The sequence below is a fragment of the Prinia subflava genome, chromosome 3 (assembly GCF_021018805.1).
Source record: "Prinia subflava isolate CZ2003 ecotype Zambia chromosome 3, Cam_Psub_1.2, whole genome shotgun sequence".
Lineage (NCBI taxonomy): Eukaryota > Metazoa > Chordata > Aves > Passeriformes > Cisticolidae > Prinia > Prinia subflava.
In genome coordinates this window covers 37,720,092-37,737,824 of record NC_086249.1, presented here as the reverse complement: position 1 = coordinate 37,737,824, position 17,733 = coordinate 37,720,092, and the positions used below count along the sequence as shown (strand labels likewise).

The 17,733-nt window shown below is 41.1% G+C and overlaps 1 protein-coding gene across 1 annotated transcript in view; it reads left to right on the top strand.

Moving 5' to 3' along the window:
- The window catches only part of LNX2 (ligand of numb-protein X 2), a 60,374-nt gene that overhangs the window by 24,698 nt on the left and 17,943 nt on the right, over positions 1–17,733 (top strand). Inside the window, exons 2-3 of the mRNA XM_063394721.1 lie at positions 9,070–9,594; positions 17,361–17,590. Of these exons, the coding sequence (XP_063250791.1) occupies positions 9,194–9,594; positions 17,361–17,590 (631 nt within the window). The 5' untranslated portion in view covers positions 9,070–9,193. The remainder of the gene's footprint in view (positions 1–9,069; positions 9,595–17,360; positions 17,591–17,733) is intronic.

Below are 17,733 nucleotides of genomic sequence, written 5' to 3'. Positions count from 1 at the left end.
TTCAGTAGACTTAATAGGGGGAGGCACAGCCATCATCCTACAGTGTTAAGAATCAAAGAATTTGCCTTTATTGTGGACTTAATTCAAGTGACAGCTAGTACATGGCATCCTAACATAATTCCCAGGCATGAGTAGAGACTGCTCAGGCATGGCAGTGCTTTTGGATGAGTCAAGGGGTGGCCAGAGCCAGCCCAGCTTTCCCTGATCCCTGGTTGTGCTGGGCTGCAGACCCAGTGGGGTAGTTGTGGTGGTGAGTTGGTCACTCTGCGTGCAACACCCTGCGCATGGGCAAGTGATAATTTGGCCTGCATGTAGGTAACCTGAGTTAAATACTCTTGACTATGGGCTCAAGAAGGCTCTTATTTTCCTCTTTTCTTTTAGAGTTCTGATGTGGTGATACTTGTTTTATTTCATTAGGGAGAAAATAAGCAGTCCCTAGGCAGGGCAGACCGGTTTAAGGGGTTTCCTTGGTTCACCAGGTGATGTTCCTTAGCTGCTGAGGTTTGGCAGGTTGCTGAGGCTGTAAATTGAAGCTGCGAGCTTCAGACCAAGTCTAGACCATGCTCTGCGCCCTTTCTGCTGTACTTTCAAGTTTCTTCCTCTGGCCATGGGTTGTCATGGGTTCCTTGCAGGCCACAGGCACTCATTCCTGCAGAGGACTCTGCCTCCTTTCCTGCAGGAGGAGGACAGATAATTTATCTAAGCTGCCTCTAAACCATGTCCTCTTGGCTCTGTCTTGCACAGATCTTAGAAATGCTTGTTTTCAAAGAGACTGGAGGTTTTTGTTAGCTTAGGAGGTAGCTTCATTATTTTCACACTATGTCTAAGCTAAAAAACTGCTTAGTAACAGTATAGTTTACCTTTGAAAATAGCTTTCACCATCACTCAAGTTGTGATTGATGGGGGAAACCAGCTGTAACAAGTTATGCAAGGTGGCATACGCCTGAAGGAAGAGATGGGATGGTGTTTCTCCCTGAAAATAGTTAAGTCCTACAGTTTAACTATTCAGAAAGTTCTTTTATCCTTTCTATCCCTCCACCCCCAGCTTCTCTCTGTCATCAAAGCCATTTTGTGATTAATCCCAGTGCTGTCTCCCTGAATTTCCTCCATGCACACCTGTAGGGATGGAGGCTGGTTATAAAGAAGTGCAGGAAAAGGGAACATAGCTCTCCGATTCCTTTATTTTCTTTGAATCATCACTGCTCCTTAAAATTTGAATTAATCAAATCAAATTCTCTCTGTACATATCCAGGAATGAGCTGCGTTTAATCTAGCTAAGTGTATTCTGTTCATCCACAAAAGTCCCCGTTTCAGGGCAAAGTGCGTAGGGGAGGGTTTTCCAGAAGGTTTAGCATCTTGATGGACAGCTTTCTGCTGCCTTCATCTCTACCAGCAGAAAGGGTGGCACATATGGCAAGGGCTGGTGGACAGATTGCACGGCAGAAAATATCCATGGCGGATAAGCAAATGTTTTACTCTTTCTTGCTTTTCCCCTCTGCTCCATCAGCAAGAAGAAAGCCTCACTAATTGTCCCCTTGTCATGGGCTTTTGACTGTTGGGGAATTTTTTTCACTTCCACTGGATATAAAAGCCCACCTGTTAACAGCAGCAGTAATTAAATACTGCTTTCCTTATTCTTTTTGTGCTAGGAAGGAAATTTGTCATTGGGTCTCCTGGCAGGTAAGTCTGCATTTCTTCACTTCTGTTTAATTATGTTTCTTTCTGTTTACATTTTCAGTGCTGCAAAAATCTAGAAATTGGTTTAGAAACTTGGAGGTTTCTTGCAGATTTTAATACACTTAGGCCTAAAAGTTGCAAGCCTGCTTCGATTGTTGAGAGTCCTGGGAGCATCTTGAACTCCCCAGGTGCTTGTCCTGTGTTTGGGAGTTCCTGTGATGGGGTGATTTCTGACACAAAGCAGGGTTAGCCCCCAGAAACAGGCACTTCACTTTCCACTTAACAGAAAATGCAATATACCTACAGAAAATGGATCTTCTTGCAAACTGTAAAGGCACCTCTCTTATGAAACATGACGGCAGCGAAAGGCAAATACTTAAGTAATACTTTGATAGGGTGGGCAGCAGAGGAGAGGATGCAAGTTCAAGTTTTTTCATGGGGTTTGTGCTTCCTGCAGACCAGGACATCTGACTGACCATCCAAACCTGGGTGGCTCTGATCTAGTTTGGTTTGTGTGTCATATTTCCTCTTTTTTCAGTGTTACTCTTGTTCAGCAGGATTATGCAAAATTTAATCTGTAGATGTGTAGCTGTATCTTTGTTAAAGATTCGTACTTGTCTCCTTTTCTTCTGTTCTGAGATGATGTATCAGATGTAGCTCTGTATTTGCTCTAAAGAATGGATATTTCATTGCAGGGACCTTCATGCAGTCACAGTCCTTATCTTTCCTGTCTCATTCGAGATCAATTTGACTAAAGTAAAGCTATTTTAATCTCCTGGTCCCAAAATAGAAGCCATTCCATTTGTGCCATAGAAGATGGCTGCAGCAGGATCTTTGCCTGTTCAAGCAAAACCTTCTGCCCACTTGTTCTATCTCTGGGCACCGAGTTCCTCTTTCCTCCTGAAATCCTCTGATGTTGAGCGTCCCTGGCTTTGAGGTGGTGGTTTGGGGAGGTGGGCGTCATCCGTCATCTCTCCTAAGGATGGTCAGTCTTGTGCTTCCCCTCGGTTTGCCCATTCCAGACATCTCTTTGCCCTCTGCTGTGCTGGTTGCTCAGATGCCCTCGGCCTCTGCAGGCAGCCGTGGGGCAGAGAGGGAGCGCAGGCGCTGCTCCTGCGGTCCCCCTGCCCGCCGGTGTCTCACCCCTGTGCAGCAGGGACCCTTAACGTCGCGATGGTAATTAAAGCCCAGAGCCCCCAGTTGCCATGGAAACGCAGCGCTCCACAAATACAAAGCACAACTTACGGTCCTGTTAATTTTCCCAAATGCTCTTTGTTTGTCAGATTTAGGCAGGGCTTTGTATTGCGTCCTTGAAAAATGCTGGACTGTGAAGATACCCAGCAAGGAAGTACGTGTGCACTTTGTTTTTCAGGCATTGCATATAAAACCCTCACCCCTGGGGCGGGGGAGGAATTCTGTCACCTGTGACCTGTTGCCTTTGCAGTCGTGATGCCACATCAACACCTGGTGTAGGGCTGACTCCTTGTCTGTGAGGGCATTCCTTTGATGGAACAAAAAGACTTGCACAGAGGCAAAAAATCATCTTGGAGAGGTGGTTTTACTGCAAGCCCTGTGTTGCTTAGTTGTGATTCAGTGGAACAAAGTCACCATTCAGGCACAATATTATTTAGTTTTAATTACTATTTAGTTTAGAATATAAAAATTCCATTCATTCTGCTGAACAGCTTAAAAACATGGAAGAGGTTGCTCATCAACCCAAAAAATGGGTGTAATGGGTAATTGGCATGCAGTTACAGTGGGGCTGCAGCTTTAGCAGAAAGTGTCCTAGGCTAACTGCTGTGCCCTGTCCATCTCTTGCAGATTTTTGACTTGGAGCTGCCAGGTGCCATGTTTTGACAAAACTTTCATTTGCTTGCACTTTCAAAAGAGGATGAGTCTAACAGGATTATTGCCTCATAAACTTGGACAAGGATTGAATTGGAGTTTGGTGTTTCAGGGCAGTGCAGCCCTTGGATATCACTATAATTAACATGGATATTGTAAAGTCAATACATGTTGCTAGTACTGCTTCGCTTGTTTGCTCTATGGCTTTAATATCAAAGCAGACATTGTACCTAATGAGCTAGGTCATGCTTATTGGGAGATAGGAAATAACACTTTTCCCCTATGGTGATGTTTGCTAGCTATGTATTCTCATTAAGTTTTTTATTAATTCCTTTTTTATTTATTCTTTTTTATTAATTTCTTCTATCTTTTATTCTTTCACTTAAGCTTGGGTCTGCTTTGAGAATAGTTACAAGTCATCAGCCTGGTGCTGTAATTCCTGTGACGAATGCTGGACTGGGAACTAAGAATTAATGTTTAATTAATGTTATGATGTGGTTTTGAGCAATGGGTTTAACCACCGTCTAGTTTTTCTTTCCCAGGGCTTATGTCAGTCCACTCCTGACTGCTCAGAGATCCTGTTCACAGCCGTGGCATTTGAATAAAGGAGGGGAATTGGGGAATTATGAGACCCTTCCTAGCTAGTTTAGGCAGTCAGGGATTGTTGTCCATGGAGAACAGATTATGGAAGTCCTGTGACATTTTAAAATTAAGCCAACCTTTCCTGAAATCCAGGGTGATGACTGTGCTGTTGTTCAGAGTTATTGATTGGTGTGTGTTATGTATTGCCCCACAAGGTCAAATCTGCCTGGCCAGAACAGGACTGCCTGAATTTAGGGTCACATGAAACCTTTGCCTGAATTCAGGGTCACATGAAACCTTCACTGTGGCTGTTACAGTTTTTTCCATATGCTCCTTTGCCACACTCTGGGGGATAAGAACAGGTTATACTAGGGCGTTCCTGGGACGCCAGCAGGCGGCAAAATTTTGGGATCTCATCTCCTCTGGGATGAAGAGAAGCAAGCAATACCCAGTGGCCTTTAATCAAGGGGAAAATACAGGTGGACAGTTTTTCTCTTGCAGCTGGTTTAAACTACGCAGAAATGAATCAGTGATTCAGTGGTTAGACAGACCTTGGTGCAAGTGCATCCCTCTGGCTTGAGAGTTTTTAGGTGCAGAAGTGAGATTTGCATCCTAGCCATTTTGGGATACAGGGGCAATGGAGTCCTCCAAAGGAACAGGAGTGTCATTCATCCCTGGGTGTTCTTTGGACATTTGCTTTTGATTGAGAAAATTGCATAGGCATTTGTAAACAAAATAGAAATTTGAGATATATTAAAGGTAATTTTTAAAGAAATTAGTTGGTAAGATGGATATTTTGCATAGTTGTTTACTTTTTGGGTATACTTGGGTTTTTTTCTAAAATTTTGAACAGTTGGTTAATGGGCTGTAAATCTCTAGAATTATCTTATTTAATAAGATAATTTAGAAATAGATTGCTTAAATCTCTGAGAGCTAGAATTGCAAAATATATGTTTCCATTAACTTCAAACTGGAACGAGTGTTAATTATTTGTGACTTATGTAAAGACAGCTACACTTACAAGGTTAATTTATTGCTACAATTCCAGTTTGCTTGTGTTTTTTTTTTTTAATAGTGCCCCTTCAGACAGAAGGAATAAACACTGTGAAATCTGATGTAGGTATAAAGCCTGACAATCTAATGCTTTTGTAAAAACGTGTTGAGCTTCTCCAGAGAATGTTCATTGAATCAGTAAATCAGAACTAGATGAGACCTATGGATAAGGCTGTCTTTTTGAGTCTAAGATTGCTCTTGTGCACACTCCACTTAAAAAACTAAAATAAAAATTTGCACAGTTGGATGTCCAGTCTTGCCCAGTTCCCAAGTGGATTGTAATTTAAAACTGAAAGCAGGGCACCACCTGCACAATTTGAATGTTTTAATGAAGTCCTGGGAAAATTATTTTCTAGGGAATTATATGACTTGAATAACAGGCCTGGCTGGCTCTTTTACCCACTTCATATTTTTTATAATTCTGGTTATTTTTCCTGTTTGCAGCTTTCCTGGGCTGTTATCATCCTGTGGAGCTGGTGATCAGCTGTGATAAGAGATACAGAAAATAATATAAGGGATGCAGAAAGAGGGTTGAAGTGTTATAAATGCTCTGGTATTGTGGATTTCAGGAATATAGTATTTACATCAGGGAAATTTAGACCTGGCCTGTCATCCCAGCTGTTGCTCAGACCACAAACTCTGTGTTTGTGAACTTTGTAAATAAATTGGTATTTTGCACTGGAAACAGACAGTAGAATCTCTTGAGATCAATAATTATTAGGCAGCCACGCTATATAATCAATAAAAATCCTGGTGATTGTTTTCTCTTGGAAACAGTGTGGAATAGGCTTGCCCAAAGTACAGCACAGCAGTGTGAAAGTAAAGAAATCCTGATTTTTTGAAATTAGATTATTTTCAGGGTGGTGGTATCTTTATTTATTTACGTATTTATTTATTTATTGTTGGTTTAGGGTTGTGTTTTTTTTGCGGTGGCAGTGAGATTTTTTTTTTTCTTTTGAATCTTCATTCTGTAATCTGCTATCTCTTTCTTCCACAGCTCTGCTGACGGAGAGGTGGCGGAAGGGTGGTCATGTCAGCTGCAGAGGAGGTGGTGGGCTTAGTTTATTGATGGTTTAAATTACCAGGGCAGTGGCAGCACCGAGGCGATGCCAGCTGCTGTCAGGAGCAGCTTGTCTGGCCTGGGATAGCCCCTCTGCAGCAAAGCACAGCCCAGGGCCTTTGTCCCTGCACCAGCAGTATTCAGACACTGGGATGGGTCAGCCGTAGGAACCATAGGTGTGTCTGCTCACCTCCTGCAGTGCTGGGCAATGCAGTGACTGCCTCTGTCAAGCTCTTGGGGTTACACTAAATAGAGCTTGTCTCTGGTACACCTTTCCAGAGAGGTATATCTCTCTTCTAAGAGAGAAGGCTTGTCATTTTAATTTTTACATGGCAGTGAATGCCTGATTGCTCAGTAACTTGTATGGGTTTACATTTTGTTCGAAATTTAAATGAACTTGTTAAAATTTTTAACACACAAAAGGATTTAATTCCAACCTCCTAAAAGAGAGGTGCAGATATCTTTGGCCATAGCAAGTTACAGAGGTCAAAGTATCTCATGGGTATATTTACTGTATGGCACTAACTCATGCTGTGTCACAGACTGCCACATGAATTACAAAGACTTCAAAGGAAACAGCATGAGGCTGAGGAAGGGGAGGTCCAGGCTGGATATCAGGGAACAGTTTCTCACCCAGAGGATGGCTGAGCACTACAATGGTATCGCCAGGAAAGTGGTCACAGCACCAGCCCTGGCAGAGTTCAGGAAGTGTTTGGACAGTGCTCTCAGGCACATGGTGTGATTCTTGGAGTGTCCTGTGCACGGCCAGGAGTTGGACTCAATGATCCTTGTGGGTCCCTTCCAACTCAGAATATTTTATGATCCTGCGTATCAGGACTTGGTCCTTTCTTGGGTGTTTGGTTGCTTTGAAAAGAAGGAAGAGTCCTGGTTGTAGTCAGTAGTAGGAGCAGGACTGCAGTTTGGGCAGCACACTCGTACAGTGGTTTTTGCTGCCTGTTCTGTGTGTCACTTTGCTCTGCAGGCAGGGCCTGTTGGTGTCGCAGGTACCCCCAAGTACAATACAACTCATGCCATATATTCTTCCCCTGGTGCTTTGACTGACAAAATAATTTGGTAAGTCACAAATAAGTGCTGTGTTTTTCTAGAACATTTATCTGGTTTATTTTGCATTACATAAAGACCAGCCATTAGTTGGGTCTCATCCCTTCTGCATTAATCCAGCAGCATGAATGCAGAGCGAGAGAGCTGTGATTTGAGCACGAGGGCCCCATGCACTGCTCTCCTTATCTGCTCTCCAATCTTTGAGCTCTTACATAATATGTTTAAGACTGTTTTTTTTGACTAATCTCTTTTGGGATCTCATTTTGCATTCTTAGTCTCCAGCAACAAAGAACTGCTATGCTCTTCCCTTGTGAAATCCTTTCCAGAAGGTGCACATTATCTACTACGAGACAGGGCAACGATGAGCATCAATTTCCACGGCAGAATAGAAGCCTGGATTACAAATTACTATTTAATCCTTTTTGCGTCAAAGGATATAATAATCCTTGTAAAATGTGCTCTAAGTCTTGTGTTTGGCTGTGTGAGGTTAAGGGACAAAAACCAAAATAGGGAATCTCGTAAAAAGTAAGACATGGGAAAATGTGTTCCACATGAATTTCAGAATATATGTTTAGAACTGCATTTCAGCAACCAGAAGTAAAGATGATGGGCTGATACCTAGACTACTAGTTTTCATTTCTCTATATCTTTTCTACTGCTCTGCTAGAAAACAGTCTCTGTCATGAGCGTTGCTTGCTGAAGTACAATAAAGAATTTAGGTACAAAGTAAGCAGTATTCTAATTTGATTTTTTTTCTCCTCCCCCCACAAGTGAGAGCATTTACCAAAACTAACAAATATGGAGGTGTCTTAAGACTGTAAGGAAATCTGTTTTATTTTCTAAATCATCGTACTATGTGTATCAAGCAGTGTGATGCTCTAAGGGAGAGAAGTGTAAATAAGTTTGGGAGGGATAAGGATTTAGTGTTTGAAATTGCAGACTGATGGCTGCACAACTTCCTGCCGAGGCAGCTATTTTAGGAGAGGCAAAGTTTAATAACATAAAAAGTTTAGAAAATAAATCCCATGTTGACAGACCCAGTGTCCTTTCTTGCCACACTGAATGTGCTGTAACTTCATTAGGTAAAAAGCAAAGCAAGTAAGTTGTTTGAAAGCAGTAGTTTCATATGATTAGTTTATTCCATATTTTTATTACTGGCCGCTGTACTAAATCAGATGGGGACATGCTGGATAGAATCTGTTCTTCTTCCTGTGTAGCAATCCACAGAGAAAACCTAGAAGTAAGTGATGCTCTATCTGCAATATTACTAATGGAACGAACCAGGGTAAGCCGTTTGCTGTTATTCTCAATGCAGTGTATTTAGAACATTACTAATAATCTAATATTCTGTACAGTCAAAATCCTAAAACCAGAGTAGGACCAGATTAAAATTGTTATCACATATTAAAGGACACATTTAATTATTTGATCATATAACCATCATTCCACAACAGGGTATTTTTGTGCCAGATGCTAATTGCATATTTCTAGTGTGACAATGCATAATGCGGTGTCCTTGCTGTCACAAAATCATCATCTTTAAGGTGAAGACTGCACTGCACCAGCCCTTATAAAGCCATAAAATATTTGTGTTTTAAAAGGATTCGTATTTGTAGATTTTTTGTTGTTCTTTTCTATGACAAGAAATTTCTATTACAGAAAACAGGAGTATTCCCCATATCTATCTTGCTGTTGTGTTTTAATAATTAAAACCCAGAAGTCAAATGTTTTGAAGAGAACTTCCATATTTTCTGCAAAATGGATAATTTCTATTTCTTTATTTGTTGCAGAAAATGACTGAAGAGCATATATAGGTCATCCTGGAAGAAGTCCCTTTGCTGTGAGCTTTACTTGAGCATCGCCATCCTATGAGAAGGAAGAGGAGAAGGATCTGTCAGCCTTCTTAGCTATAAAATGGGGACTACAGGTGACGACATGGCTGCAGTGGAGCAAAATGCCTCCTTGAACCCTCTGTGCTTTGAGTGTGGCCAGCAGCACTGGACAAGGGAGAACCATCTCTACAACTACCAGAACGAAGTGGATGATGACTTGGTCTGCCACATCTGCCTTCAGCCCTTGTTGCAGCCGTTGGACACTCCCTGTGGACACACTTTCTGCTACAAGTGCCTAAGGAACTTTCTGCAGGAGAAAGATTTCTGCCCACTGGATCGAAAAAGACTCCATTTTAAGCTCTGCAAAAAATCCAGCATCCTTGTTCATAAACTGCTAGACAAGCTCTTTGTTTTGTGCCCCTTCTCTTCTGTGTGTCAGGAAGTGATGCAGCGATGTGACCTGGCGGCGCATCTTAAGAACAGGTGAGCGCTGCAAGTGCTTGCGTTGCATTTTCCCTACACGCTTGTTTGTGGCCAGATTGTGAAGCAGGAGAAATTGTGGGCAGGAGAGGGGGAGAGAGTTGGTGGGAGCTTTTAAATTCACAGAAGACGACCCTAGGAAATCATCAGTCTGTAACTGTGCACAGGCAATACTGGATTACTCTTTTTTGTACATCACACCAGAAAATAGTGAGGACTGCTTGGTGATAGCCATAGGGAGAATGATGTGGATCATTAGAGGTCTGAAGAAAATGATTTCTCAAAAAAAAAAAAAATACTGTGGCAGTTGATTACAGTAGGGAAAAAAAAGGCTGAGGTAGTGGGAAAATTAGAGATATGCAAACTCTGCCTGTGGAGAGGAGAGAACTGATGCAGCAGGAACAGAGAAGATCAAGTTCAGATTTTAAGGGAAAAAGCTTTATAATGAGCAGGAACTGGCATAGATTGGTTAGGTGGTAGTTGTCCGTTCCCCATTTTTAGAATTGTTTAACATGTTAAACAAACTTTCATCAGGAATAGTTACATCAGAATTGATTCTACTTTAACGCAGGCAGATGGACACGGTATCTCTCAGGACTGGTGAGCCTTCTCTGCCTGCCCTCAGTCCAGTCCAGGGCCACTGGTGACCACCCAGTCAGAAAGGTTCATTTGAGAAGTACATGGACCTACTCCATGTATTTCTTTCCAAGTCTTGGTCTTTGTCCATTTGGAGACTCTTGGAGACCATCTTTGGGTAGAGAGTGATGTTGCAGGTGAGATTGGCAGTGTGGTGCAGGTGTGCCTGCAGGCAAGTGATCTGCAGAGAAGGGGAAAAGGGCAGACACCACCTGCCTTGGAAACTGTTCACATTCGTATTTCCAGTGTGCCCTCTTCCTTTTCTCACACATCCTGAAGGCTTCTGGGAATTCAGAGGTTGGGAGGACCCTGGACGTGTACCATGTGCAGCAGCCCTGTGGACTGTGGTGAGCGTGGAGCTTCCGGGGTATTTTTGGTTGTTGTAGTATGGTGTCCATGTCAGGAAGGTACAGGGACTAATTAATTAGGAGCCTTTCTCTCTAATTTTTATCTTCCTTTTTTTTTTAATTCTCCACATGGCTTCCATGTTAGCTTAAGCACTTGCTTGTTTACTTGTGGCAAGTAGTTTCTGACCTATATGATGACTTGGGGGTGGTGAGGAGGCCTAACTGTTTTATGATTTATAATCCTGATACTTAACTAATTAGATTTTAATAAAAGGCAAAATGCTAGCAAGACTACTGCTAAATATTTGATTCATCTTCTGCTTTCCCACTGTCATATCCCTCACCTCATCAGTCCTTTTTCCTTGGTTGATGTAGTTTTGAATATTAGAGCTGTTTACAACAGGGTAGTGTAATTTATTTGTACATTGAACACTATGTATGCACTCTTTAAGTATACGTGAAATATCCATTTACTGAATACACAAGGTTATCATGGAATCCAGGTGAGCTGAGTCACAGGCTTTTCCTGTTTGTCGGCTGGAAAAAAGCTTCAGTTGCAGAAGGCTGCTCATTTTCAATTCCTTCTGTTGTCTTGGTTATCTTGGCTGATACATGTTTTGAGTACATGGTGATTTACAGTTTTCAATTAAGTTTATTTGCAAACATCTATAAATTATTATTGCTGATATAAATGATGGCAGCAACTGCATAGTTGGAATTTAATTCTATATGGATTATTGAATCCAGTAAACTTCTACTACTGATCATTATATTTAGGAAAGAAATACAAAATTCAGTGTTATTGTAATTGTTGGCATTGATTAATATAAACCAGTCTCAACAAGCCTTTACATGAGCTGGTTTGTGTTTCTGAAGAAAGCAGTATAGTTGGTTAATTTTCATTGTCTAAAAACCTTCACACTGGGGTTTTCCAGTATTTTCTTTGTTGTCTTCATTTGAGCATAAAAGCTGGAAGAAAATTCATTGTATCCACAAGGTGCCTCAGAGTGTAAGGAGCATTACTGCAAGATGCTCCCACAAGGAGACAAGAGGCATCAGATAGAAACCTGATTATTTCACAGTCACTAACTGCACTCCATGATACCTCATTGCACGAAGAAGATACTCTTGAGTTTCATTACATTCACTTGCAAACTTGGTTTTTAAAATTAAACACAGTGCATGTAATAAGATTTAAAGGGAAGAACCATATGAGTCATTGTACTGTTTTTCAGTCACTCAGTATAGAAAATTTGTTAATGTTTGGTAAAGTAAGTGTCAGTTTCATTCCCTGGAGTTGTTTAAGGAAAGGCTGGATGTGGTACTCAATGCTATGGTCCAGTTGACATGGTGGTATTTGGTCATGGATTGGACTCTGTGGTCTCAAAGGTTTTTTCCAATGTAGTTAATGCTGTGATTCTGTGACTTCTAAATATCAAAGGTAAATTGATGAGAAGAAAATCTGATGAAAAGTTAATTAGATTTTCTCTGTATGATTTTAATTGGTTTAAATCTTACGAGTTACTCAGAAGTGAAAGAAGCCTGTTGTACAAAAATTGTGGAATTCTTACAACTTTATAATGACAGGGTTGAGTATTGCTTTTGAGTTGGGCTTTAGGTTTCGCCTCCTGTATTTCCCTATGGTGGTTTCAGTTACCATTTTGGATGGAGACATTTTTCCAACTGGGTAACATTGCAGATAATTCTATGTCAAATTAAGTTTGAACTTTATATAGGATTGCATGTTTTAGAGTTGAAGAAACAATTGAGCCATTCACTGTGTGTCCCTCAGCATGCTTAATATATGGATTTAGACTAACAAAATCCGTGGGAAGACAAGTTGTTAAGGTACAGAATTTTATCATTCAAAATCATGACAATCCCAGTTATATTGGTGTTTATGACAGTGCTGGTGAGCCCTGTTCTTCCTACCCTCTCCCATGTTAGCTGGAGGCCCTGTCCCTGCCTGGCACTTAGGAGCACCAGAAGTGAAGAGGATCTATGGGTTTTAACCCTCTTTTGAGTAAGTGGAGAGGCAACAGGTTCATAGTTTTTACGTGCCCTATGGACTCTACCCATTGCTGGAAAGGTAACCTGTCTCTCTGTGGTTGTTCTCTGCTCTGAAGCTGCTTGACTCCTTGTAAGCTTCTCACATTGTTGAGTGGGAGAGAGAAGTATGTAACAAAACCATTCTTATTTTATTTTTCCTTAGTCTTTTCTGATTCCCAAACCTAGATAACTCCTCATGCCTCGTATTCCCCACTTTCTTATTTTTTTCCCTTCCTTTTTATTTTTTTTTCCTGTCAGAGGAGAAACTAAGACCCAGACACTTAACTTTCCAAAGCAGCACCAGGTTTTACTTTGAATTGCAGCTGTAAATCTTGCCAGAATTACTGCTTAAGGTCACTTTGCTGGCAAAGTTTTATGAGCAATAGTAAAGGCACTTGGGTTTCTTCTCTGCAGTCTTTACTCAAATACAGCTCCTGCTTGGAAAATGATTTAGTGCAACTGGTTTGAGGTTATTTAGTGTGTTTGCTTGTATCAAACCACTAGACTGGGCAGAAGCTGATGGCATAGGTTACAATGAATTCTTTCTTTTCAGTAGTCAGTGAGCAAATGTGTTTTTCAAGCTCCTACTGTTATTCCACAGAAATACCCTATAAACTACATCTCAATTTTGTATGAAAGCTCTTTTTATCAGCCAAGAGGGATTGCTGCTAGTGTTCCAAGAAGTCAGCTTTTAAATGAGAAATCCAGCAGACTTGTCTGTAAAAATATGTAACAAAAATCCACCAAACAAAAAGACCCATTTTTCTTCTCTGTCTGATATGAATTAAGAGAAATTGAAGGTAAAAGCTATACTTTGTCACCATCCAGAACTGAGCAGAGGCTGTTACTGAAGAGGGTAGAGGAAGAAGTTGAATATAAGCAGAAGTTAATTTCACATCCCTGGAAAAACTGCCCTTCAATCTTCCCATCAAGTAGCATCAGTCAGTTGCTTTAGCTGGGTAGTTGTACTATCATAGAATAGTTTGAATTGGAATCTTACTCTTGAGCATCTTGATTCATGAAAGAAATTAAAGAATTTCTAAAAATTCTTGAAACAGTCCTGCCTTTGTTCTTGCTCCTAGACAAGATATTCTGGCTTTGTAAGTATACATGAAATACCATTTCTCCAAGTTCAAATTCATTCCTTGTTTATGCAATTTGTTTTATGACAATGTTTTTATGAGTAAAGGAATCCAATCTCCAAAGCTTATTTTGTTCATGAGATGCCCATCTGTGTACATACTTGTTGCAAGGTTTAGTCCAAAATGCTCTTTATCTCAGATATTTGGTATTAGTGAAAGTGTGCACCTCTGAAGATTTATTGGTGCTTAACTGTTACAGCTGCTGTATGGTTTTGCTGTTTGTGAATAATACATTCTTGCTGCCAACAAAAATCTTTTTATGTTGCAAGTGGAAAGAAAAAAACCTCTGTATAGATGTGCTTGAATACCAATACAGGGCTTTGCTGCTTGATAGGTGGCATGCTATGTTTAAAGACCTAGGAACTGGCATCCTATGAATTAATGTTTCCACCAGGCTGCTACTTTCCTGGCAATGCAGTTGCACTGTACCAGACTGAAATTCAGAGTCTATTACAATTACTGGTTAATCTGGGGGAAGAATCTGTGGGTTTTTGTCCTTTTTTGCCTCATTCAGTGCTGCACAATAGGGATTCCACTGAACTGAGTAGGTGTGCTCAGGAGGCTGGTTACGTTTCTCAGTACTAGCATTTGAAATGATAACTAAACATCATTGGCCAAAATAAAGCTCAGATCTATTTATATTTTGTGTGATGACTTTCATCAGCTGCCAGGTAATGATGGGAGAATGTGCTCTGTGAAGGAGGGTGGAGGAGGATCTGGCTGTGGTTTAGGAGGCTTTGACAGAAATAGGACACTTCTAGGGATGAGTTTCGTGCTGTCCTGATTTGACACAGCTTAAAAACCCCCAAAACTCTAAGCTGTGCTTTGCCACCTCGAGCAGGTCCTTTGGGCTCCTCAGGCCCTGTGAGATGGCTGAGTCAGAGCCAACAACAGTGCAGTGGTTTGTAGGAGGTATCCAAGGAAGTGTCTGGCTCACAGAAGTAGTCCAGTAAGGCTGGACTCTGCTGTCAGGCTCAGAGGGATCTAAGCGTGGTTCTCTGACAGCGTTGGTTTTGAACTGTTTATTTGCCTCTTTGCTGGGAAATCACCACTTCTATGGCACAGCAGTTCAGGGGCAGCAAGGACACACAGCTCAGGGTGGTTTTGTTCTAAATTCTTGTGAATCACTGTGGGAGAGCATGTCTGTCAGAGCTCCCAGCAGACAAAAGGTTTTCTCTGCAAGAGCATTTCCCCCTTGCTGTGTTGCTGCAGAAGTGAATGATGTTGGAGATTGTTCCTTTTTTTTTTTCCCCTCCCCTGTCGCCAGTGTTAAGATTTGAGGGAGCATGAGGCTAACCCATCAAGTTAAAGTATGTTAGGAATACTGAGGGAAGTGATAGCATCTTTCCTTTTCTTGATCTCTTGGGACTTGTTCTTTTGAGGTTTGCATTGTGAAAGGGTCAATGATAGAAGTTTCCTGCTGCTTTTCACCTGTAATTGTGTGTCTCTGGCCACCAGACAGATATATTGGCCTATCAGTTCCACTATACCAGTGGTTTTCTGTAGTAAATATTGTCTGGGGAAAGCCAAGAAATAGGGTGTGTTCCATCATTAAAATAAGAGAAACATTTTCACAAAGCAAAACCTTTCAAATAGTTTTCATCTTTCCTGCTTACACTTTTTAACTTTGAAGAACAAAATTACCAGCAGTTGCTTTGGGAAAAGCCCCAAGGAATTATTTCTGAAATGCATCATGTCATAATATGAACTGTCTCTAATGTATGTTTTTATGCATATTTCAGAACATATTTGGGTTATCTTTTTCTCCTCTCCTACACATGGAGAACACAAATCTCTGGAGAGGCCTTACAGCACCTTCCAGTATCTAAAAGGGATATAAGAAAGCTGGAGAGGGTTTTTTTTGTTAGGGCATGTAGTGATAGGTTAAGGGTAATGGCTTTAAACTGAAAAAGGGTAGATTTAGGTTAAATAATAGGATGAAATTCTGTAGTGTGAGGGTGGTGGGGAACTGGAAGAAGTTTCCTAAGAAAAGCTGCGGATGCCCCATCACTGAAAGTGATTTAAGGCCAGGCAGGATGGGGCCCTGAGCAACCTGGCCTAGTAGAAGGTGTTGCCTGTCTGTTGGGGGGGGGCTTAAATTAGATGATCTCTAAGATCCCTTCCAATCTAAAAAAAAAAAAAAAAGGTATTTTCAGAGATATAAGTATCTCTAGTGTTATATATGTATAACATGGCTGGGAGTCACAAAAGTTTTATTAACATTCTTTGGATCTGAAAAATTTTGTAAGCAGGTCATCTTCAAAATCCATGCTGAAACAGTCTAACCATATGATTACCAAATCCCTTTTACAGAATGTCAGAACAGAATTGTGATTCTCAAAACATTCTGCTTTAATAAGTTAGGATGTCGTTACGCTTCTGTTGTCTTTTACTCTGTTAACACATTTCTTCTCTTGCAAGAATAAATAATTTCTTCTTTTGTTATAACAATCTGCCAAGTTCCCAAACTGAATCCTTTCAAGAATATGGTTCCTTTTGTTCTGACACTGCTACAGTATGAGTCTTTTTAGGTGGTCAGCAGATTCAGAAACAAGAAATTTGAGGACATCAAATACTGTAAGAAGTGATTTATCAGACACTGGCAAAACTGTCACAGAGGCAGATGTAAGATTGATGTCCACATCTAATTACGTGCACGAAAGTGCAACACGGTTCAATAAATGAAGGCTTTCCATAAATTTGCAACATTGCAGCCCTTTTTTGCAATGAACTATTGTAGGCTTTTAAAGATAAGCAAAAAAAACCCCACACTGCTTTAAGAGTAATGGAAACTTTAAAAAGTGAGTTTGTAGTGAGAAGCATCAAATGCCGAGGAAGCATTTTTGCATAAGAAAAACAAAAATTCACCTCCTATGTGAAGTCAGAAAGAGAAAGCAGGAGGGACATGAGAACACCTATTGACCCAAGAGACGATGATGAACAAAGCTGTTACTTTTGCTAAACCTCTCACACAGACTCCTAGAGAAGCAGAATTTTCTTTCAGTATTTTAGCACTTAATTGCAATATAGGTAAATTTTTCATCTCTTTCCTCCTCTGAGTGAGCCCAGGAAAATACGATGCCTACTTCTTTTGGCTTACTAAGATGAAAGGAGATGGCTTCAGTGGGTCTCCAGTTGTATCTTGGAACACGGCTTGTCTTAGGTGGATTTTTGTGACTATCTTGTTTAATCTTTCCAGCAGGTTTTCTTCCAGATACTGAAATGTACAGACTCCACCTTCTAGTGGAAGGTGTCCCTCTCCGTGGCAAAGGGGTTGGAACTAGATGACCTTTAAGGCCCTTTCCAACCCAAACCATTCTGTGATAACAGAATAAGTCCACGTTCAGAAGGTGTTACAGCACATTGAGTTCATGGCCAATAAACTACCCAGCAGAAGTTTTGTGAAGGAAGCAGTATTGGAGTTTTGTCCACTAAAACAGATTTTGACCTTAAAATTCAGTGTGTTTAATATTTTATGTTGTGTTTAAATCTGTGGGTTTGAAGAAGACTGATTTAACTGGGTGAAATACTTGGGCATTTTGTGCTACAAACAGGGCCACAGGCTTGAAGCATGATGTCAGTGTTGTCTTTACAGGTGTCCTGGGGCTTCTCATCGGCGAGTTGCACTGGAGAGAAGGAAAACGAGCAAGCTGCAGGCAGAAGCAGAGGGTGAGGGCGGGCCGGAGCAGCCCAGCAGTTTCTCTCCCGACGCTGATCAGGGAATAGTGCCAGCTGAGCCGAGCTTTACCTCGCCCGCCCCGCCCGCATGGACAGACGAGCCCGGCATCGACAATCCGCCTTTTGAGGAGAGCACAGTAGCAGACAGTATGTCATCACTTATCTTCTCAAGTCTCTTTTATCAGATGTGGAAACATTTGTGGTGTCAGAGCTTGTCTCTTACCAACTGTGAATGTGCATCTTCGTCTTTGGCTCTTTCCTTTTGCAGTTTCTGGAGAAATATTAGTGGG